This window comes from Sus scrofa, chromosome 15 (assembly GCF_054392235.1).
Source record: "Sus scrofa isolate SSC_HxYL_T2T_F1_AM1 chromosome 15, Sscrofa_HxYL_maternal_Yorkshire_Landrace_v2.0, whole genome shotgun sequence".
Lineage (NCBI taxonomy): Eukaryota > Metazoa > Chordata > Mammalia > Artiodactyla > Suidae > Sus > Sus scrofa.
In genome coordinates this window covers 134,924,176-134,947,597 of record NC_139397.1, presented here as the reverse complement: position 1 = coordinate 134,947,597, position 23,422 = coordinate 134,924,176, and the positions used below count along the sequence as shown (strand labels likewise).

At 39.3% G+C, this 23,422-nt stretch overlaps 1 protein-coding gene and 1 long non-coding RNA gene across 22 annotated transcripts in view; both read left to right on the top strand.

Annotated features, from left to right (window-relative positions):
* The window catches only part of USP37 (ubiquitin specific peptidase 37), a 97,664-nt gene that overhangs the window by 20,568 nt on the left and 53,674 nt on the right, over nucleotides 1-23,422 (top strand). For all 21 annotated transcript variants that reach the window (XR_014828714.1, XR_014828713.1, NM_001444839.1 and 18 more), the window contains 5 exon segments: nucleotides 3,441-3,619; nucleotides 3,954-4,031; nucleotides 10,719-10,816; nucleotides 12,685-12,769; nucleotides 20,419-20,577. Coding sequence is in view for 15 of the 21 variants with exons in the window: in NM_001444839.1 (NP_001431768.1) it covers nucleotides 3,441-3,619; nucleotides 3,954-4,031; nucleotides 10,719-10,816; nucleotides 12,685-12,769; nucleotides 20,419-20,577 (599 nt within the window). In the remaining 6 variants the exon portion in view is untranslated.
* On the top strand, nucleotides 13,048-17,036 carry LOC146396144 (uncharacterized). Its single transcript, XR_014830162.1, has 2 exons — nucleotides 13,048-13,955; nucleotides 15,224-17,036. It is a non-coding gene; the product is annotated as an uncharacterized LOC146396144 (long non-coding RNA).

Genomic DNA, 23,422 nt, shown 5'->3' with positions numbered 1-23,422 from the left:
CTGGAGCCCAATGGCCTTTGAGGAGCCCCTCTAGTGCCTGGGCTTCTACCAGAAGCCCCTCTGCCACCACAAGGCACTGTTTTAACCACCCTGGAGCCCTCTCCCAAGTCTTAGACCAAATGGAAACAATAAAGCTTTCTGCAGTAAAAAACTTTAAAAATTTAAAAAAATAAACTAATGTCTAATTCTTGCATTATCACAAGGTTATTTTCCACATATCTGAACTTTACCTCAGTAGAGTAGTTTTTAAAAGCATAACTTTGGGTTTAGATGTGGGTTTGAGAATTGGTGCTGCCACTTACTAGCTGTAGGTCATTGTAGAAGTTCATTAAGTATCTTGAGCCTATAAAATTGAGATAGCAATCATATTTTAAGGGTTGCTATGAGATAATGCACATGAAAGTGCTTAGCCCATGATAACCATATGCTAACAAAATTTATTGCTGATACTTCTTTGATGCCCTTTGGGTCTGTTTTACATTACGAACTTTGTCTCTGCATTATGTGATATATTGTTTTGTTGGGTCTTCTGGTTGCTTTTTTACAAGTTTTTCTTTCAGGAGTTCCTATCATGGCACAGCAGAAGTGAATCCGACTAGGAACCGTGAGGTTGCGGGTTCGATCCCTGGCTTCACTTAGTGGGTTAAGGATCTAGCATTGCCGTGAGCTGTGGTGTAGATCTGGTGTTGCTGTGGCTGTGGTGTAGGTCGGCAGCTGTAGCTCCACTTCACCCCCTAGCCTGGGAACCTGCATATGCAGCAGGTGCAGCCCTAAAAAAAATATTTTTAAAAATGTTTTTCTTTCTTAAATTTTCAACCAGTCATGGGACTTACTTACTGTACACTATTGAGACTTATCAGTCCTGTGCCTCTTTTAATGTATACAAAGGTAAACCAAGTGTAAAGAGAGACTTCGATGCTCTCCTATAAGTAAATGAATGAGTTCTTTTTGGCTACGCAGAAATAACTTGATTCCTTAATCCATTACTGGATTAAGCAATGGATGAGTTTTCATTTTGTTCTTTTTTTTTTTTTTTTTTTTTAACTTCACAGTTTTATTTTTTTATTTTTATTTTTTGGTTTTTTAAAGCCGCAGCCTCAGCATATGGAGGTTCCCAGGCTAGGGGTCCAATCAGAGCTATAGCTGCCAGCCTACACCAGAGCCACAGCAACACGGGATCTGAGTGACATCTGCAACCTGCACCACAGCTCACAGCAACACCAGATCCTTAACCCACTGAGCAAAGCCAGGAATTGAACCTTCATCCTCATGGATGCTAGTTAGATTGTTTCTTCTGAGTCACAATGGGAACTCCAGTTTGTTTGTTTTTTAACATTTTAATTGAGGTATGATTGATATGCAGTATATTGCATATACTTAAAGTGTGCACTTTGATATGTTTTGACTTAGCGTATGTACCTGCAGAATCATCACCATAATCAACCTGGTGAACATAATCATAACCCTTAAAAGCTTCCTCATCCTCCTTTGTAATCCTTCCCTCTAACTCCGTCTCTGGCCACTATCCCTAAGCCACAACTGAATTGCTCTCTGTCAGTTTGTGTTAGTTTGCATTTTCTATAGTTTTATACAAATGGAATCAGTGTATAATTTTTGATCTGGGTTTTTCATGCATTCATTATTTTGAGATTCATCCATTTATAGGTAGAAATTTAAACTATTAGAGTATTTAAATGTGTAAATGTTAACATATCTAGGAGAAGCAGCTGTTTATATTTTCATAGATAATGATTCCCATTGGTGAAATTGCAAAATCAGTTTTATGTGTCGTGACTAGCATTACATAAAAGAGGAATAGAATAGAAAACAATAGAGAAGATATTATACATAGTAAAAATAAGTGTTGGTTTCTGAAACTTTTGGTATTTATATAAATATGTGTAATAAGTTGTGATGTTAAAATATTTCTCACTATGTGAGTTACCGTCATGGCGCAGTGGTTAACAAACCCAACTAGGAACCATTAGGTTGCTGGTTAGATCCCTGGCCTCGCTCAGTGGGTTAAGGATCTGGCGTTGCTGTGAGCTGTGGTGTAGGTTGCAGACATGGCTCAGATCCCATGTTGCTGTGGCTCTAGTGTAGGCCGGCAGCTACAGCTCTGATTAGGCCCCAAGCCTGGGAACTTCCATATGCCATGGCTTTGGCCCTAGAAAAGACAAGAAGACAAGAATAAATAAATAAATGCTTTATTGCTAAAGAAAGTTTTTTTTTTTTTATCACATCTGTAGTTAGGTATAATGTATAAAGTGCTGTGTTCTCTCTGAATGTTTTTGCTGTGTCTTTAGGGTAGACTCTTCGATTCATCTTCTGCCAGTACCCTCTACATATATCACTTTTTTGTTTTTCTATCTTTAGGGCCACACCTGTGGCATATGGAGGTTCCCAGGCTAGGGGTCTAATCAGAGCTACAGCTGCCAGCCTACGCCACAACCACAGCAATGTCAGATGTGAGCCATGTCTGCGACCTACACTGTAGCTCATGGCAATGCTGGATCCTTGACCCACTGAGCAAGGCCAGGGATCGAACTCGAAAACTCATGGTTCCTAGTCGGATTCGTTTCCGCTGCACCACGACGGCAACTCCCTTATCTATCACTTTGAATCTCCCTGTCATTTATCTGTTTGTTTCATTCCTCCAAACTAGAAGCCCCTCAAAAATCATATGTTGTACATGTGACTTGGCAGGCATTTAAATTATGGCAACCAAATGTTATTGTTGCTCCTTTTTTCTCAAATCTCTGTCATTTTAAATTATCATAATCAAATAGGATTTTTTTTTCTCTAAAGATCTACTTTCATGCTGGTCACTAGAACCATATCTTGTGTTTGTGAGTCTTTTTTTTTTTTTTTTAATTCAAAGCAAATTCCCTTCTGCTTCTATATATGCTATTAAATTTGTGAGTTTATTGGAGTTCTCATCGTGGCACAGCAGAAACTAATCCGATTAGGAACCATGAGGTTGTGGGTTTGATCCCTGGCCTTGCTCAGTGGGTTAAGGATCCAGCATTGCCATGAGCCATGGTGTAGGTCGCAGACACGGCTTGGATCCCACGTTGCCGTGGCTGCAGTATAGGCTGGCAGCTGTAGCTCCGATTCAACCCCTAGCCTGGGGACCTCCATATGCTGAGGGTGAGGCTCTAAAAAAAAGCAAAACCAAAAACAGAACAAAACAAAACAAAAAAAATATTGTGAGTTTATAAGAGTACTATAAGAAAATGTATATCAAACTTAGTTTCTGACACTGACCATACATTAAATCACCCATTAAAAAAAACCCCAAAACAAGAAATATTGATGAATGGACTTCTCTCCAGGCCAGTTAAGCTAGAATCTTAAAAAGTTCCCCAGATGAGGATCACTGTTGTAGAAGTATGCCAATTAATTTGAAGAATTAGCTGTGTTAAACTTTATTTTTATAGGTCTCTTCAAAAAGAGGAAGTTTGGAAACTAAAGATGATATTCCATTTCGAAAAGTTCTTGGTAATCCAGGTAGAGCATCAATTAAAACTGCAGCAGGAAGTGGAATAACTGCTACCCGGACAATTCCCTCTTTGACATCTACGTCAACACCTCTTAGATCAGGGTTATTAGAAAATAGGTATGAAAGACTTTTTTTCTTTCTTTCTTAGTCATTAGCTTTACCTGTTTATAAATGTCTTTTAGACCTTTTAGAAAGACCAATAATTTGAGGAAAAGAAGGAAATTTTCCACTTAGGAAAAGAAAGTATAAAGTGTATTTTTGGGAAATAGTATCTGTTTTATATAGTTTGTTAGTGACATGTATAGAGCTTGCAAATAACACAGTATATTAATTTAAATGTAGTATAGAGAATTAGTGGTAGTCACAGGTCTTGTTCTCGAGTATGTTGGTTTATACTTTTTAGTGGTATGAATTAATGACTTTTTAAAATAACCACCTTTATTCTCTGTAGGACTGAAAAGAGGAAAAGAATGCTATCATCTGGCTCAGAGTTGAATGAAGATTATCCTAAGGAAAATGATTCATCATCGTAAGTTGCTTTAAGAACTTTTATGACACTGGATCAGTGTTTCTTTCTATTCTTTTCTTTTTTCTTTTTCTTTCTTTTTTCTTTGCTGTTTAGGGCCGCAAGTGCACCATATGGAAGTTCCCAGGCTAGGGGTTGAATCAGAACCACAGCCACAGCCACAGCCACAGCAATGCTAGATCCAAGCCGCATCTGTAGCCTACACCACAGCTCACGGCAATGCTGGATCCTTAACCTACTGAGCGAGGCCAGGGATTGAACTCTCATCTTCATGGATACTAGTCAAGTTCATTTTTGCTGAGCCACAACGGGAACTCCCAGTGTTTCTTATATTGGTGATTTAAACCACTCGCAAAGATTGGGATGGTGTTCAATTTGTAGGAATCCCAAAGATAGAAGAACAGAATTTTGGGTACTTTGATGACAGTAGGTTGTAGGCTCAATAGAGAGAGGATTGCCACTACTATTGCTTTGGTCATTTCATCGCACTTCTCCCATCCTAGCTTTTTTTTATCTGCAGTTCTTAGAAGAAGAATAAAGCTGAAGAACTCTAAATAGATGTTTCTTTTTGACTGCTCTTTTAATATGAGCCCCTTCCTTCCCTTTTCCCTTTGGCTGTAAAAAAAAATTTTTTTTACCTTATTCATGTGAAAATTTAACTTAGGGGTGAAGGGGTATGAAAACCCTGCATAGGTTAGGCAAGGAGCATCAGTCCTTTAGAGCCAATTTTTAGCTCACAGTCCTCTTCCTCATCAAGAGAAGAATGGTTTTGAGAAGAATGATTTTGAGAGCCATGTCCCAGATCGGGTCAGTCACCTAAGTTGCTCCTGGCTCTCACGAAGCTAACAGCAGAATTATAAGCTGTCTTGAAAGCTATTACCTCTAGAACCATGCTGCCACTGCTAAATGTGGAAGTCCTTTTACAGAAAAACCAGAACCCACCCAAGTTGATGTCTGCCGTCAGAAGCAGAACATGACTTATGCCTTATTGCCACTTTCCAGATACTGTACATGTACATGTAATTGTTTTATATTAAATCTTGAATATTAAGTTGTAGATGCTGTTTTTTAGCTTTATGGAACATGGAGATACACTAAAAGGTAGTTGTAATAGGGAGTTTCTGTTGTGGCTCAGTGGTAATGAACCCAGTTAGTATCCATGGGGGTGCAGGTTAGCCTCTCTCAGTGGATTCAGGATCCAACATTGCCTTGAGCTATGGTGTAGGTCGCAGACATGGCTTGGATCTGGCATTGCTGTGGCATAGGCTGGCAACCGTACCTCCAATTCGACCCTTAGCCTGGGAACCTCCATATGCCACAGTTATGGCCCTAAAAAGAAAAAAAAAAAAAAAGTGGTTGTAGTGAACTACAACTTTGCGTGCCACCATATTCACCACACTTTGGAGAAGTCTCAGTTCCACTTCTAATTGTCTGATGAGCCCTAAATTTCTAATCCTTTTTCTGGGCTAATACTGTTGACACCCTCACAGTTAAATTTTTCAAAGTTTGGGCTGCTTAGAAGTAGTATTTTTGAAAGTGACTTATTAAGAGACAAGTAACAGAGTAAGTAATGCAGGGCTGGGAAGGGGAGGGAGCCAACTCAGGATGTGACCTTATTACATAAGGTAAAAGTAAAGCCCCACTGAGAGTAGGCCTCATTTTGATCCCTCAGTTTGGGCTTGTCTCAACTTGAGGTAAGGAAGATGGGCTTTCTTGTTCCCATACTGCAGTTTTTGGTTAACAGCTGCCTTGGTGCTCTTGGCTCTGCCCAGATGTGCAAAATATTTTAAGTAGCCCAAAGGCAGTCTAATGAATAACTGCAGGTGCTAGCTATTGAAAACATAATCTAGATGCATGAGAAGTATAAAAAGGGATCTCAGGGGTTCTGATGGAGCATCCCTATTAAATTTGTTCTGTCTTATTACAAATTCTTCTCATTGGTGGTTTTCAGTTTCTAGGTGAGAATATTAAAAAAGGAGGGTTAGGGAGTTGAGCTGCAGTCCTTTTTGTCCTTATTGCCATAAATAGCCTTGAGATTATAACTGATATTATTATCTACTTCTACCATCCATTCTAGATCGGCTGTATTTTCCACTAACACTTCTGGTCTTGATGGTTTGCCTGGTGGTATGACTGAGATTTTCTCTGAGGGGTCTGAGCTCCTGGTCACTGTGTACTTGTCAGGCTCTGGTTGCTGTAATTGCCCATTCACAGTGAAAACTAAGCATGAGAGTGCCAAGAGATTCCCTAGTTATTCTGAAGATATTCCCTTTATTCTGAAGATATTCTTCCTGCTCTCATTATATAGCAACAACCCTACCCCTTAAAATAATCCAAGTGAGTTGCTCCTTACAGTATGTTAACTCCTTTCTTTGTTTGTTGATCTTCCAGCATGCCCCAAATGAGTAGATGGCAGCCATAGCTTTAGATTAAATGGGATTCTTCCTATTCCCTCTGATGAAAAAATTACCCCTCTGGAAACCAGGACCTCTAGACCAATAAAAGCTAAATTCAGGGGACAAGAAGCACAGATTCTCCAAATGGTTTATTGAGAATGCTAGTAGGGGCATTCCTATTTGACTTCATGGTTTCCAGACCCATGTATTCTCTATAAATGTCATGACTTGTTGGTTTATGATTAACATTGTATCCTGAAGAGCAACTGTTTCCTAATAAGATCATCTCTAAGCTGAATGAACCATTAAAGGCTGTTGGCTATCCGCATTGAGATAATATCCTCTGTGGTAGAACCAATGGCTCCTTTGGTCATTTGCCCTTTTTGTACCTCCATTTCCTTCATGTAAAATGTCTTTCTTGTTCCAGGATGATGTTAAGTGAGATTTCATGTTAATAAATCATATACTCTTAGGAGCCCTCAGATAGCAATGTAGCCAAGGCACCGTGGGCAGGAAAGGCAAAAGCAAACCTGTACACCAATCCCTGTCAGAATTAATTGCTCCCTTTCTGGGATGCAAAAGACCTAATATAATCAGTTTATCACCAAATGACTGGTTGGTTTCCTTAAGGGATAGCACTCACTCGGGGGCTGGGCATCGGTCTCTGCCGCTGACCAGTTGAACATCCAGCAGCATCTGTAGCTAAATAAAGCAGTCTTGTTGAAAGGGAGCACCTATTGTAGGGTGTATTCATAGCTTTTATCTCTGCCAGTATAGTTGTTATTCATGGGCTCTTTGTGGAAATATTTGAATGGCTGAATACAGAGATTGGCTGGCATCCTTTGGACAAGTTACCCTGTGTGATTATTTTTAATGTCTCTGGTGGAGTTCTCTGGCATGCATTAACATGTGGAACAGATCTTCACCCTTTGTATGTACTTCTATGTGACTATCCTTAGGCCTCTTCCATAAATCATTTCTCCCTGATCTTCTAGGCTTACTTTTTCCAGGCCCCTGACCATCCATCCAAACGATTTGCTACCATCCAGGAGCCCATTGGCCTACTTTTCTTTCCACAATAAGTGGATGATGAGATGCATTTCCCAAACTCTGCACAGTTGAGGATTTCATCTCACTCCTGTCTTTCAAGGCAGTCCCTTAGTGGGGCTATAGTGCAGCAGCAGTTCATTTTCAGCCTTGTGCCAGTGTACCAAGATGATCTATGCATGAATCAGGCCCAAGGGTTTTTTTTCTTCCATCTGGTCATAGGGAATGCTCATAGATCTGTTCTCATGATCTATTCCTGTTTACTTGGATGTACCACTTATATTTTATGATGGATTATTGCTCTAACTACCTGATCTTACAGCTTCATGGGTATGATAGCTTTTAGCTCATAATGGCTTGCTCTCATAGCACGACCCATGGTCTTTATGATTATTATTTAACCCATAACACTATATCAGCTATCTATTTCCATGTAACAGTATCCTTAAAATAACAACCGTTTATTAGTGCTTTTCAATCAGTGGTCACTTGAGTGGTTTGGTTTATCTGGGCCAGGCTTGGCCAGTTGTGGCTGGATTCTCTCATTTTCTATTGTCTTTTGCTCTTTAGGGCCGCACCCGCGGCATATGGAGGTTCCCAGGCTAGGGGTCTAATTGGAGCTACAGCTGCCTGCCTATGCCACAGCCACAGCAACACCAGATCGGAGCGTCATCTGCTACCTACACCACAGCTCACGGCAACACCTGATCCTTAACCCACTGAGTGAGGCCAGGGATCAAACCCGCAGCCTCATGGTTCCCAGTTGGATTCATTTCCACTGCTCCACAATGGGAACTCCCTGGATTCTTTCTCATGCTTCCATGGTCAGTTGATAGATTGGCTAGGGGTTGGCTAGTTCAAGGTGGTGTTATTTGGATGGCTGGCCATTGGCTGACTAGTGGTCAGAGTGATGAGGGTGATTTGCCATGTTGTTTAAATTTTATTTATTAATTAGTTTATTTATTTATCTATTTTTTGCTTTTGAAGGCTGCACCTCTGGCATATGGAAGTTCCCAGGCTAGAGGTCAAATTGGAGCTGCAGCCTGGCCTACCCCACAGCCACAGCAACAGCAACACAAGATCTGAGCTGCATCTGTGACCTACACCACAGCTCATGGCAACTCTGGATACTTACCCCACTAGTGGGGCCAAGGATTGAACTCACATCCTCAAAGATACTAGTCAGATTTGTTTCCACTGAGTCACAACGGGGTCTCTCTGGCCATGTTTTTTTAAATCATCTGGCATCTTAGCCTGGAATTATTCACATAGCAGTGGCAGGGTTCCAAGAGAGTAAGTAGAAATTTGCATAGTGCCTTTAGCCTTAGATGAGGACTTACATACAGTTATGCCTGTCACATTCTTTGGGGAAAAGGAAATCACAGGCCAGCTTCATTAAAGGATGGGGAAAGTAGATTATGTTTCTTAATAGGGGGCTTGGGTACAAAAAAGGGAATAATTTGGGCCATTTTTAAAACAGCTTTATTGAAGTACAGTTTATATACCATAAAATTCACCTGTTTTAAATGTATAGTTCTGTATCTTTTGTACATTTATTAAGTTGTGCAACCATCACCATAATCCAGTTTTAAAACATTTCTGCTGCCCCAGCAAGTTCCATTGTGCAGTTTACCACATTTCTCAAATGCTAGAGAGATTGCATGAGCCATATCCTCTTCTACTTTAAGCCATCCCATTTCACTACAGATGAAAAAATCTTAAGCGTTCTAAGACTATAAGACACTGGAAGTATTACTACCAGCAGTGACATTTCTGTTGTCATTTCCAAACTGTTGATCCAGTTCCAGAATCCTGTCCTTAGACTGTGCTTCCTGGACTCATTTCTTAATACCAACCGGTGTAGATCGAATTCCCTAGAAACAAATGCTGAAATAGAGATTAGTTTGTGAGTGATTTATTTAGGAGTTATTCCCAGAGGATACCAGAAAGGGATTGGGGAAAAAAGCAATCTATTGAAGTGCAGGAAATGAAAAATAAGTGTGATCTCAGACAAAAATCTAATTTTTTTTTCTTTTACTTTTTAGTGCTGTATTTGTGGCATATAGAGTTTCCCAGGCTAGGGGTCTAATCGGAGCTGCAGCTGCCGGCCTACACCACAGCCACAGCCACACCAGATCTGAGCTACATCTGTGACTTAGACCACAGCTCGCTGCAATGCCACATCCGCGAGGCCAGGGATCGAAGCCGCATCCTCATGGATATTAGTTGGGTTCGTTACTGCTGAGCCACAATGGGAACTCCCCCAAAATCTGATCTTGATTTAAAAAAAAAGACAAATGCAAAAGTTGGGCTTCCTCCTTATCCCAGAGAGAAAGTCTGTTATATAAATGTCACCTTAAAACTCTTCTAATTCCGGACAAGGGAGCTGGGCTTCTTGAGTCTAGCGCCTGTCCTTACTTGTGACTCTCTTAGAATACAGGCGAAGTCTTTGTAGTAGCTTGAGGATAATCCTGTGAAGAAGAACCTTTGGTACTAGCTATCAGAATGATCTAAATTGGTTTGGAGGAGAGGACTCAAAAATGGGGTCAGAGGGAATGTGGGTGGAACATCTACCTTGTCTGCTTACAGGCTTTATTCATGATGGTTCTCCTAAGATTAGCACTTGTAGTCACAGCCTGAGCATTTTTCTGACTGGACCCATTCTACTTTATGACACAGGTTCAGGTATTTGGGAATAATAGAGAAGGGGAAATGGAGCTTAAGAAATTTTAACTTTGTGTTCATGAGCTTAAAATAGTTTACTCACTGTGAATTGAAATGATGTTGACATTTAATAAATAGTATTTCAAATTATATAGGTTATAGGAACATTTTGGATTTTGTTTTATTTTTTAAACGTATTCAGTATCAAGCTCAAATAATTTATGTCTTAATTGATTCTTTTGGTTTTAGTAGCTGAATCATTTCATCTGGTCTTGCTTTTGGCTAAGAAAATCTATATAATTTTGCTGTTTCTGGTTTGACTTTTGTGTAAAGAAAATACTCCTTATTTTTGCTCAGTTACCAGGGTTATAGATTGGATTGGCTTTTGACTAGGTAATGAAAAGCTTACTTTTATGATCTTCATTTGCTTAAGTCGCTGAGCTGTTGAGACTTTAACACCTTGTAGCCTAACTTTCAAGAAAATCAGTGAATTCAGCAATTTAAATGTAAACATTTTTAAATGGCAATTCAAAATTAAGAATTATATCTTTATATACCTATATATATTGAATTAAATTATTAGGAACAACAAGGCTATGACAGATCCCTCAAGAAAATATTTAACCAGCAGTAGAGAGAAGCAGCTGAGTTTGAAACAGTCAGAAGAGAATAGGACATCGGGTAAGTATTTGGTCTTTGTATAAGGTATCTATTTATTTTATGATGCATTGTATTAGACTAGAAATAAAAACCCAAATGGGGCATATTTCTCTGTTATTCAGGAATACTATGTAATTCAGTAATAGTTATCAGGTACCAATTTGTGTCTACTATTTGGCTTAAATATTTTAAAAATATTAGAAATATAAGGGAATTTTTATTTTGCTTATAAGAAATTTAAGTTTTACTTTTCCCACTATTTACCTGTAATTAAACTCTTTCATTGTCAAAGTACCTGGACCATGGAATGAACCCAGGGAGTTTAAGTGGTTAAATTAAAGTTCATCAATGCAGAGTTCCCATCGTGGCACAGCAGAAACAAATCCAGCTAGGAACCATGAGGTTGCGGGTTCAATCCCAGGCTTCACTCAGTGGGTTAAGGATCCGGCATTGCCATGAGCTATGGTGTAGGTCACAGCTGAGGCCCAGACCTTGCATGGCTGTGGCTATGGCATAGGCCAGCAGCTGTAGCTCAGATTAGACCCCCTAACCTGGAAACCTCCATATGCTCGGGTACAGCCCTAAAAACCAAAAAAACAAAAAACAAACAACAAAAAAAAAACCCAAAATGAAACAAATTACAACAACAAAAAAAGTTCATCAATGTTGCTACTTATTTAGAAGTTCCAGAAGATCTTGAAATTATTGCCTAAAGAGTTGTTTAAACTCACTTTGCACCTTGTTTTCACAAAAACAAAGTTAGACTGTCCCTGAATTTTTCTTAGTATTTACTACACTTAACATATCTCTCTGATCCTCTAAACTCCTTAGAGACTCAGATATTTGATACTGATTTGACTCCTGTGTTCAACTTGAAGTCAAACTGAAGCAAGCTAAAATACAGCATGATTTTGATAAATTGAAAGTTTAAGAGAATTCATTTGATCAAAACTATAGGAATGATCTCCTTTTAGTGGTTCAGAGTTGTAATTGGAATCCTACAGAAAGAAGTATCCTTACGAAAAAGAAAAAAGAAAGTATCTCTAATATTATAATTGTTACCTCTGAAATAATAGTACATTACATAAACTGTTATTGGTTTTCAGTTTTTATAATCAACCTGTAGTTACAAAAAAGAATATTTAAAGATGTAATAAGCTTTAATAATGTTAAAGTTAAGGTACATCTTACAGAAGTTGATGTGGAAGAGGAAGGGAGAAGGGAGTAAGTGGTCAAGTGAAAAGAAGATTCATGGCAAGTTCCCTGGTGGCATAGTGGATTAAGAATCTGGCATTGTCACTGTTGTGCTTGGTTCACTGCTGTGGCACAGATTCAGTCCCTGGCCTGGGGACTTCCACATGTCATGGGCACAGCCAAAAAAAAAAAGACGATGATAATTTATGGAACAAAATCTAGAAAGTTTAAGTGTTTTAAAGTTGGAGAACTAATCAGTAGAACTAAAATAACAGCTGATAATTGGTTAGAAGAGAACAAGAGTAGGGGTGATATAAGTGAGAAATTATTTCTAACTTTTCAAAGAGGAAGTCAGCTGAAACTTTAAAGTGAATAAATCAAAAAAATGACTAAATCAAGAAATTATGGAAACATTATCTAGTGTCATAGAGGAAATTAGAAAAACTAAATTTCAAAAAAATGTTTAGAATTAGAAGCAAAACTTGTGGAGCTTAGGGCAAGGGAGTATTCTTTGCTATTATAACCTTTTCCACTGTGTTTGATCTTTTAACATGCATATATATGTATTATTTTGATGGAAAGGGGGGGAGGGAAGAGTTAAATCATGAACAGGCTCAGTGCATAATTTTATTATTAAATGGACTTGAATGGTTGATTTAGGAATCATACTTTTCCCCTGTTTGTTCACTTTTTAGGGCTTTTACCTTTGCAGTCATCATCTTTTTATGGTAGCAGAGCTGCATCCAAGGACTACTCTCCCAGCAGCACTAACCTAGACAGGTACGCTTTGTGGTTATATACCTTGTGGAGAACTTGAAGAGCTTTCTTCTTCAGAATATTAAATGATGGGTGGGCTGTAAAAATGAATACCCTAATTTAAAGTAACAAAATTGATGAGAATCATAGATGCCTGACATCCGAGTTCCTGTCGTGGCGCAGTGGTTAACGAATCCGACTAGGAACCATGAGGTTGCGGGTTCGGTCCCTGCCCTTGCTCAGTGGGTTAATGATCCGGCGTTGCCATGAGCTGTGGTGTAGGTCACAGACGCGGCTCGGATCCTGCGTTGCTGTGGCTCTGGTGTAGGAGGGTGGCTACAGCTCCGATTCAACCCCTAGCCTGGGAACCTCCATATGCCGCGGGAGCGGCCCAAGAAATAGCAACAACAACAACAACAAAAGACAAAAAGACAAAAGACAAAAAAAAAAAAAAAAGAAAGGACTCTAGAGATGTTTTAGTTCAAACTCTTATTTTTACATTTTTCAACACTTCAATAAATTGATGTCTATAAAGATCTTTACCGAGACCACCGATTGTGACTGGCATTGTGATTCTAGGCCAGTGTATTTTCCATCATCCCAAGTGATGATAAACATAATAAGATCTCTCCTTTGAGGCATTTTAAAATCGGCTTTGTTGCTTGTGTATTTGTTAACCTGTCTACCAAAAGTTAAGGAATTTTTATTTTTAAAGGCAAAAGTTTCACGTTAGTGGGTATATCTTTTACTGGAAAAGCCTAATCGGAAATTTAATTGCTGAATCTAGAGATATAGATTAAATCTTTTGAGGTTTATTGGATATAAATATACAAGGAAACTGCTAAGCCCTTGTCAAATAAATGTGATCATGGAATGCTGCACAAAAGGGCACTGGGGAATGTAAAAAGTGAGGGGAATGGTGTATAATAGATATACTTTATAATGACATATTAAGTCATATGTTGTTTTTTACTAGAATTTAATTCAAAGTAAAAAATCTTATTGATGTTAAATGATTAAGGTGAAATAAAGAATTTGATATTGTATATTTAAGTATATCTAGCCTTGAGTGGTAACCCAGGCTACACTGTGACAGCAGTGGTAATAACTAAACTCTTTGAATTTAAGAGAGAGAAAGCTTGACATATATGTTTATTTGAAGAATCTTAAAGGAATATTAAGTTTAAAAAATAGTAAATTTTCTTTGCAGGTGATCCATTATGTACAATACAGATTTCTTCTCAAGATAATGAAATGAGCATATTCATTACACATGGGAATAATTGAGGAAATAAAAAAATTTTTTAGGAGTTCCTGTTGTGACTCAGCTAAAGAACCCAGCTAGTATCCATGAGGATGCGGGTTTCATCCCTGGCCTTGCTAAGTGGGTTAAGGATCTGTCTGACAGTGCTGCAAGCTGCAGTGTAGGTCACAGATGTGGCTTAGATCCTGTGTTGCTGTGGCTGTGGTGTAGGCCAGCAGCTACGGCTCTGATTTGACCCTTCGCCTGGGAACTTCCATTCAGTGCTGCCCTAAAAAGAAAAAAAACTATACAGATTTATCACACTTAAAAAAAATTATTTTTTAATGCAAAGCTGCGTTCAAAGATATGGTGGAAATTTCCAGGTTGGTGAAAAAACTAATATTGAGTAAATGCTGAAGTCCTAAAGCATGAAAGAAACCCACAAACTAAGGGAGTTCCCTGGTGGTCTAGTGACGAGGATTCAGTGCTTTCACTGCGGCAGCCTGGGTTCAGTCCCTGGTCTGGAAACTGAGAACCCACATCAAGCTGCTGCATGCCATGGCCAAAAAAAACGAAGAAGAAGGAGAAATCCAAAACAAAACATAAACCCAAACTAGAGTCAAGTATTTAGGGCTGGGTCTTCAAAACCAGCATGAGATTGGGAACTGAGCATGACCCTAGAGCAGAACTTGGTTTCTTATTTGAAGCTGGTTAACTAGAACTGCTCTGTGTGCTAGTAAATCAAGGCAAAACACTTCTGTCTTATCACCTGAACATGGCTGATGCTTCCTGAGCAGAGAGCAAATACTCCAAAATGAGGCTTGCATAGTTATTGGCATCTGCTTTAGTGTTACCTGTATAGGGGCAAGAATTCTGAACCTCTGGCAAAGTCCTATGCAGATTAGAAATTCAGATTGAGGCAGCTACTAAGCACATCTAAAATGCATGATCATGGGATGTAACACAGAGATGAGGTAGTAAATATAATGAAATTAAGAGACTTATGTTGGGCTCCTTGGTCCCTCCACATCTTAATGGCATTTTGGAAAAAAAGATTAAGGAGAATAAAGGCAAGGAATTTGTCAAAGAAATAATGGATGAAAATGATGGAAATCCATACATCAAACAGCCTCAACAAATGCCAAACAGCAAATTTTTTAAAAAAAAAATCCACATTGGAGTTCCCGTTGTGGCGCAGTGGTTAACGAATCCGACTAGGAACCATGAGGTTGCAGGTTCGATCCCTGGCCTTGCTCAGTGGGTTAAGGATCTGGCGTTGCCGTGAGCTGTGGTGTAGGTTGCAGACGCGGCTCGGATCCTGCGTTGCTGTGGCTCTGGCATAGGCTGGCTGCTACAGCTCCAATTCGACCCCTAGCCTGGGAATCTCCATATGCCATGGGAGCCGCCCAAGAAATAGCAAAAAGACCAAAAAAAAAAAAAAAAAAAAATCCGCATTGTAAGAGATAATAGGTAAAGAAATTTTAAAAGCCAGAAAGAAAAATATCATCTATAAAAGGAAAACTGACCAACAGTTAGCAACAAAGGAAGACACTGAAGTAATAATATCAAAGAATTCTATATCCAGCTAAATTTTAATTTAAAAAATGCAAAGAATTACTGCTATTTTTAGAGTCATGAAAACAATTTATTTAGCAAGAAGAAAACTGAACAAAGGAAAGAGTAGAAGAAAAAGCATATTTAGGAGTTCTCTTACTGTACAGTGGGTTACAGACCCAGTGTCGTCACTGCAGTGCTTGGGGTCCCTGCTGAGGCTCGGGTTTGATCCCTGGCCCAGGAACTTCCACATACCATGGGCATGACCAAGAAAAGAAAGAAAAAGCATATTTAAAAATTAAATGCTTTTAGGAGTTCCCATTGTGGTTCATCAGGTTAAGGACCTGATGTTGTCTCCCTGAGGATGCAGGTTGGATCCCTGGCCTCACTCAGTGGGTTAAGGATCTGGCATTGCTACAATCTGTGGTGTGGGTCACAGATGTGGTTCAGATCTGGTTTTGCTGTGATGTAGACCTCATTTGCAGCTCCGATTCGACCCCTATCCTTGGAACTTATATATACTGCAGGCATGGCCATAAAAAGGAAAAAAATTTTAATAATTTTTAATCATGTTGTATAAGTAATAGGGCTTATGGTAGACACTTCAAAAGTTACAAAGAGCGTACAGTGAAAGGCAAGTCTTGTAACTCCCGCTTACTCGTTTTCTTTCAAGAGACACCTACTGTTACCTTCCATGGTTATTCTATACATCTACATACATTTTGATAGTTTTTAATAAAATGATAGAATTAAAAACAAAAGTTCATAAAATATTATACAATAAGATATATAGGAGTGGAAAAGAGTACAGGGAAATTAAAACATTTTAAGTTCCTTTTTTGTTTGAGAGGAAGCCACAGTTAACTTAGACATATTAAAAAGTTAAAGATGACTTCCACTTCTGGCCATAGTGGAGTAACGGACCAGATTACCCACCTTCATGAAACAGCTAAGGACCTAGACAAAATATATGAAACAGTGGATCTTAGGACATTGGACATGAGGCAGTGAAGGACACTGATCCTTGAGAGATGGGAAACAAATGAAATTAGCCTTATGATTGCCCCAGCTTGCTTCCTAGTGAAAGTTTCCAGGTTGCCACAATGAAGGGGAACCCGGCAGAGCCAGCCTTGTGCTCTTCCTGGGTTGAGGAAGTGGAGCTAGGAATCCAGAGAGGCCAAGGCAGCTAGAATTCACAAAGCAGAGTACCATGTGGAAAAGCTACACAGAGAAAGAATTGTAGATATATGCAAAGGGTACCCCTTGAGTATTTGAGTGCTGATCAGCTGATGCAGACAAGAAAACTAGTCAAGGCCAAAGAAAGAACACCCAAAAGGATCTAAAGGAATAATACTTGGACCATACATAAAGCCAGGCATAGTTCCTATTGCTAACAGCAGCAGTTTGAACGCTAGGAAGGTCTTGCCTCATTAGTGCGGAAAAGTTATCCCTAGATGACCTGCTGCTCTGGTCCCACATAACAAACCTTAAAAATAAGACTGAGAAAGATCAAACTGTTTTCCAGGTAACCTAACCACATCCTAGAACAAGATTTGAGAATGTTTATAGAATCAAGAATATTCAGCACCCAGGAGTTCCTGTCATGGCTTGGTGGTTAACAAACCCCACTAGTATCCATGAGGACATGGGTTCATCCCTGGCCTTGCTCAGTGGGTTAAGGATCAGGTGTTGCCATGAGCTATGGTGTAAGTCGAACGAAGATGCAGCTCGGATCCCGCATTGCTGTGGCTGTGGTGTAGGCTGGCAGCTACAGCTCCGATTTGACCCCTACCTGGGAACCTCCATATGGCCCTAAAAAGACCAAAAAAAAAGAATGCTTAGCACCCCACAAAATAAAATTCACAGCATCTGGCATCTAAGAAAATGTTACGAGGTAATAACAAATAGAAAAAGACAACTCATAAGGAATAGAAAAATTAATAAATACTGACTCAGAAATGGCACAGATGATAGAACAGATAAACATATTAAAACAGTTGTTAACTGAAATCATAAATTACATTAAATATACACTAAATATTCCAATTAAAGAGAAAGACTGGATTTTATTTATTTTTAAAAATTTTTATTAAAGTATGTTTGAGGAGTTCCCATCGTGGTGCAGTGGTTAACAAATACAACTAGGAACCATGAGGTTACAGGTTTGATCCCTGGCCTTGTTCAGTGGGTTAAAGGATCTGGTGTTGCCGTGAGCTGTGGTGTAGGTTGTAGATGCGGCTCGGATCCTGTGTTGTTGTGGCTGTGGCGTAGGCCGGCGGCTACAGCTCTGATTAGACCCCTAGCCTGGGGACCTCCACATGCCGCGGTGCAGCCCTAGAAAAGGCAGAAAGAAAAAAAAAAAAAAAAAAGATTTGATTTATGGTATTCTGTTGATTTCTGCTGTACATCAGAGTGACACAGTCATACATATATATTATATATATACACACATACACATTCTTTTTCTCATATTCTGTCATGTTCTATTAGACGTGATTGGATATGGTTCCCTGTGCCATAGAGCAGACTTCATTGCTTATGCATTCTAAATGTAATAGTTGGCAGGTATTAACCCCAAACTCCCAGTCTATCCCACTCCCTCTCCCTCCCCCTTGGGAATCACAAGTTTGTTCTCCATGTCTGTGAATCTGTTTCTGTTAAGTAGTTAGGATCATTTGTGCCATATTTTATTTTATTTTAGTATTTTTTTGGCTGCACCACAGCATATGGAGTTCCTGCACCAAGGATCAGATCAGAGCTGAAGCTGCCACCTAACTGCAGCTGTGGCAACTCTGGATCTTTAACCCACTGCTCCTGGCTGGGGTTTGGACCCACATCCCAGTGCTCCCAAGATGCCATTGATCCTATTGCACCACAGTGGGAACTCCTGTGCCATATTTTAGATCCCACATATAAGTATTTGAGAAAGACTGAATTTTAAAGAATAATAATCTGTATACTATTTAAAAATAAATTTCGCAAATATACTTTGCATTGGCCAAACTCGGTGTTTAGGAGTACATAGTATGGAATAACACTGTTAGAAAGCTAATGATAACTTTTAGGGTAGAGAAATGGGCTTGTGCTTGAAGGGGTACTTGGAAGCTTTTGACATTAATGGTTGTTACGTATGTGTTTGCTTTGTAAGAATTTTAACTCCATGCTTGATTTTTAATTAATAAACTTTTTATTTTTATTTATTTATTTATTTTTTATCTTTTTGCCATTTCTTGGGCCGCTCCCGCTGCATATGGAGGTTCCCAGGCTAGGGGTCTAATTGGAGCCATAGCCACTGGCCTACGCCAGAGCCACAGCAACTCGGGATCCGAGCTGCAGCTGCAGCCTACACCACAGCTCACAGCAACGCTGGATCCTTAACCCACTGAGCAAGGCCAGGGATCGAACCCGCAACCTCCTGGTTCCTAGTCGGATTTGTTAACCACTGCGCCACAACGGGAACTCCAGTAAACCTTATTTTTTAGGGAAGTTTTAGGTTCACAGCAAAATTGAGCAGAAAATTTTCAGTGTGCTTAATACTCATGTCCTCCTTTCCACACACAGCTTCCCTCAATATCATCATCCCATACCACAGTGTTACACGTTTGATCTTTATACCTTTATCTGTATTTCACAATTCTTTTTTTTTTTTTTTTTTTTTAAGTAAAACAAACAGTGGGTAACAGATGGCCTCACCACACAATAAATTGCTTGAGGACATTTGGTTTTTCCTTATAGATAGTGTTCTTGCTTTCCAAGAAATACAAAAAAGTAAATGTCCAAGCAGATCAAAGACCTGAATAGAAGGGAAGATAAGATTTTAAACTTTTAAGAGGAAATCTAGGAGAACATTTCTCTGACCTTTTGTTATGGAATGGTTCTTAAACAAGATATAAAAATTGAAACCATAAAGAGAAGATTGATATGTTCAACTTCAGTAGTAATCAGGAAAACTTAAAATAACAGTGAGATTATGTTTCACTCATTAGAGTAATGTAATGGAGACCATGTGAAGAAAAGGACTATTGATGGAAATATAAATTGGTACAGTCTTTTTGGAAAACAATCACACTAAGAAAATTAAAAATGAAAATCAAGGAGGAGTTCCCAGTGTGGCACAGCAGAAATGAATCCCAGTAGTATCCATGAGGATGTGGATTCAATCCCTGGCCTTGCTCAGTAGCTTGGGGATCTGGCATTGCTGTGGTATGAGTCACAAACATGGCTTGAATTCTGAGTTGCTGTGGCTGTGGTGTAGGCCGGCAGCTATAGCTCTGATTTGACCCCTAGCCTGGGAACTTCCATATGCCTCAGGTGCGGCCCTAAAAAGGGAAAAAAAGAAAAAGAAAGAAAGAAAATCATTGAGTTACCACTGTGATGCAGAGGGTTAAGAATCCAACTCCAAAGGCTCACATTACTTCAGAGGTGCGGGTTTGATCCCCAGCTCAGCACATTGGGTTAAAGGATCCACAGCTGTGGCTTGGATCATTCCCTGGTCCAGGAACTTCCATATGCCGTGGGCGCAGCCATTAAAAAAAAAGGAGGAAAAGAAAATTGAAAATAATTCTAACATTTTCACTGCTAAGCATACAAATTAGGGTAAGTCCTCAAGGAGATTGGGTTAAGAATATTTGTCTTTGTTTGTAGTAGTGGGAAATGTTCACTGGCGAAATGTTTTCAAGACTAGGTAAACTAAAGTATTATATTCATTTAGTTGATAAAAGTGAATAAAATGATATGTAGTTCCCAAGTAATCAGTATTATTACTGATATTGCCTCAAATTTAGGATTTTTTTCCTGGACATAGATTTCTCTGACAAGGGAGAAAAAGTAGCATTCAAAATTGTTTTGCTTCTTCATTATTTATTCTTTTTTATAGGACTAATATTTCAAGCCAAACTCCCTCTGCAAAAAGAAGTTTGGGATTTCTTCCTCAGCCAGCTCCTCTTTCTGTTAAAAAACTGAGGTGTAACCAGGATTACACCGGCTGGAACAAACCAAGACTGCCCCTTTCCTCTCACCAACAGCAACTGCAAGGGTAGGTAAATTCTTTTATCTTGCTTTCTTTTTATAAAGTGATTCAACTGAAGTATGTTTTACTTGGTATAAAAAAGTGATGAAAGGAATCATTAATTATTGTTCTCAAATATGTACTCACTTATTAGAGATTTATCACATCCATAAAGTTAAGTCTCTGATTTTTGAACTTTGGAAAAACTACACACACACACACACACACACACACACACACACACACACACACACACACAAATGTAAAACATTCCTCATAAAGCAGAAGGTGCATATTCTTCAATCCCGTATACTTCGTCCATCTCCTGAGATACTTCAACATTATGTTTTATTTAAATCCTTCCCAGCCCCTTTTGGCTTATATTTTTATCAAACACACAAAAATGAGATCATAGTAAAATAGCTATAACAATAGTAGCAGTCTTACCTAAAGTGTTTTTTGTTAAGTGGGAGAAACTGTGCTAGGTGTTTAAATGAATTCTTTTTCTTCAGGTCCTTGCAACAGCTCTATAAGCTAGAGATATATGAAAAATCTGTTTTTATAGATGAGGTAACTAAGGTTTAGAGAAGTTAGTTAACTTACTCAAGGTATTATAGTCAGTAGTAAGGCAATAGGAAGTCTAAGCAGTTGGACTCCACCTGCATTTTTTTTCTTCCAATTTTCTTGAGATATAATTGACATACAGCACTGTATTAGTTAAAATTGTACAGCATGATGATTTGTCTTCATACATCATGAGATGACTAAGTAAGTTTAGTGAATATCCATCACCTTATATAGATATGAAATAAAAGAAAAAAGTATTCCTGGAGTTCCCATCCAGATGCAGTGGAAACAAATCCAACTAGGAGCCGTGAGGTTGTGGGTTCGATCCCTGGCCTCACTCAGTAAGGTTAAGGATCCAGCATTGCCGTGACCTGTGGTGCAAGTTGCAAATGTAGCTCTGATCTGGCATTGCTGTGGCTGTAGTATAGGCCGGCAGCTACAGCTCCAATTAGACCCCTAGCCTGGGAACCTCCCTATGAGTGGGTGTGGCCCTAAAAAAGCAAAAAAAAAAAAAAAGGAAAAAGTATTCCTTGTGGTAAGAACTCTTAGGATTTATTCTCTTTCTTGTGTAACATATAGCAGTGTTAATTATATTAACCATGTTGTACATTATATTCCTAGCAATTATTTGTCTTATAACTGTAAGTTTATACCTTTTGACCACATTCATCCAGTTCCCTCTTCCCCTGCTCCCCACTTCTGATAACCATATATCTGATCTCTTCTATGAGTTTGTTTTTGGAGTATAATTGACCTACAACACTATGTTAGCATTGGTGCACAGCATCGTGATTTGATATTTCTATAAATTTCAAAATGATGACCACATCTACTTTCATTCTTAATCACTATGCTTCAGTACTTCTCTGTCCCCTGGCTTTTTCTACCCCACATTAATTATGTGCATCCCCATGTACATTCCCCTTAACTGCGTTAGTGTGCATTTAGGTTTCCCTTTTTCCAGTTACGATCCAGGCTAGAATGAATATGTGTGCGTGTTTGTTTAATACTTATTAGAACTTTTTTTTTTTTTTTTTTTAAGAGCTGCACCCACGGCATATGGAGGTTCCATATCCAACCAGAGCTACAGCTAGGGATCAAATTGGAGCTACAGCTGCTGGCCTGTGCCACAGCCACAGCAACGTGGGTCCGAGTCATTTCTGTGACCTACGCCACAGCTCTCCGCAACACCGGATCCTTAACCCACTCAGCAAGGCTGGGGATCAAACCCGTGTCCTCATGGATACTAGTCAGTTTCGTTAACCACTGACCCATGAAAAGAACTCCTAGAACTTTGCTATAGGATAAATTTGGGGAAGTAGAATTATAAAGGCTAAGGAAGGCACTCTGAAATTTCTGACTACTTTTACCACATTGCTCTCCCCAAACTTACTGCTGGCCTACGCCACAGACATAGCAACGCCAGATCTGAGCCATGACTGTGACCTACACCACAGCTCACAGCAGTGCTGGATCCTTAACCTGCTGAGTGAGGCCAGGGATCAAACCTGCATCCTCAAGGATTATAGTCAGGTTTGTAACCTGCTGAGTCACAACAGGAACTCATGTTCCAGGCCAAATCTATGTCATTTTTTCTAAGGCTAATTTAATTCCTTTTCTGAAACATAGCCTCTCTGTGGTCTCTACTAATGCCCCTTAAATTCATCTGGGTCTCTCTGCTCTGGCTGTTGGGAACTCAAACAATTTTAGGTCCTGCTTGAGCTCTGGGAATTGTTCAGCTAATAGTTCCCCAGTAATCATTCTTTTCCTTGAAGTTCTTGCCTGGTGTCATGAGGTTTCACCACCATTTGTATGCACAGGTTGGTACTCAGTCAAATACTCAAGCGGACCCCTGTGCAGCGGACCCCTGTGCAGACTTTTGTAGTTCTTCTTTTGCACAGCTCCTTCCTCTCAGTTATTCTGTCTCAGAAACCTTAGCAATCTCAGCCTCTCAAACTCCAATTTCTTTCAACTCAGCAAGATTTCTGGGCTCCTTTTGGATACCCCTCTCTGAAATCCAGTTCACAAATTGCCTCCAGGTTGAAACTCTGCATAAATGGTATGTGTGATAGCATTTGTTTCCCTTCTCTTAGGGATTTCAGTCCTGCACTGCCTGTTGTCCAATGTTTTGAGCAGTTTTGTGAGATATTCCAGACCTCAGTCTGAGGTGGAAGTTCTTAAGGGTGTTCAAAATTGACATCACTAATAAGTATCATAGGAATATCCTGTGCCTCTGGATGTGATGCCCTTGTGAGGACACAGTGTCACTACATATTACTATCTGGTCTTCAGCCTGAGCGGAATC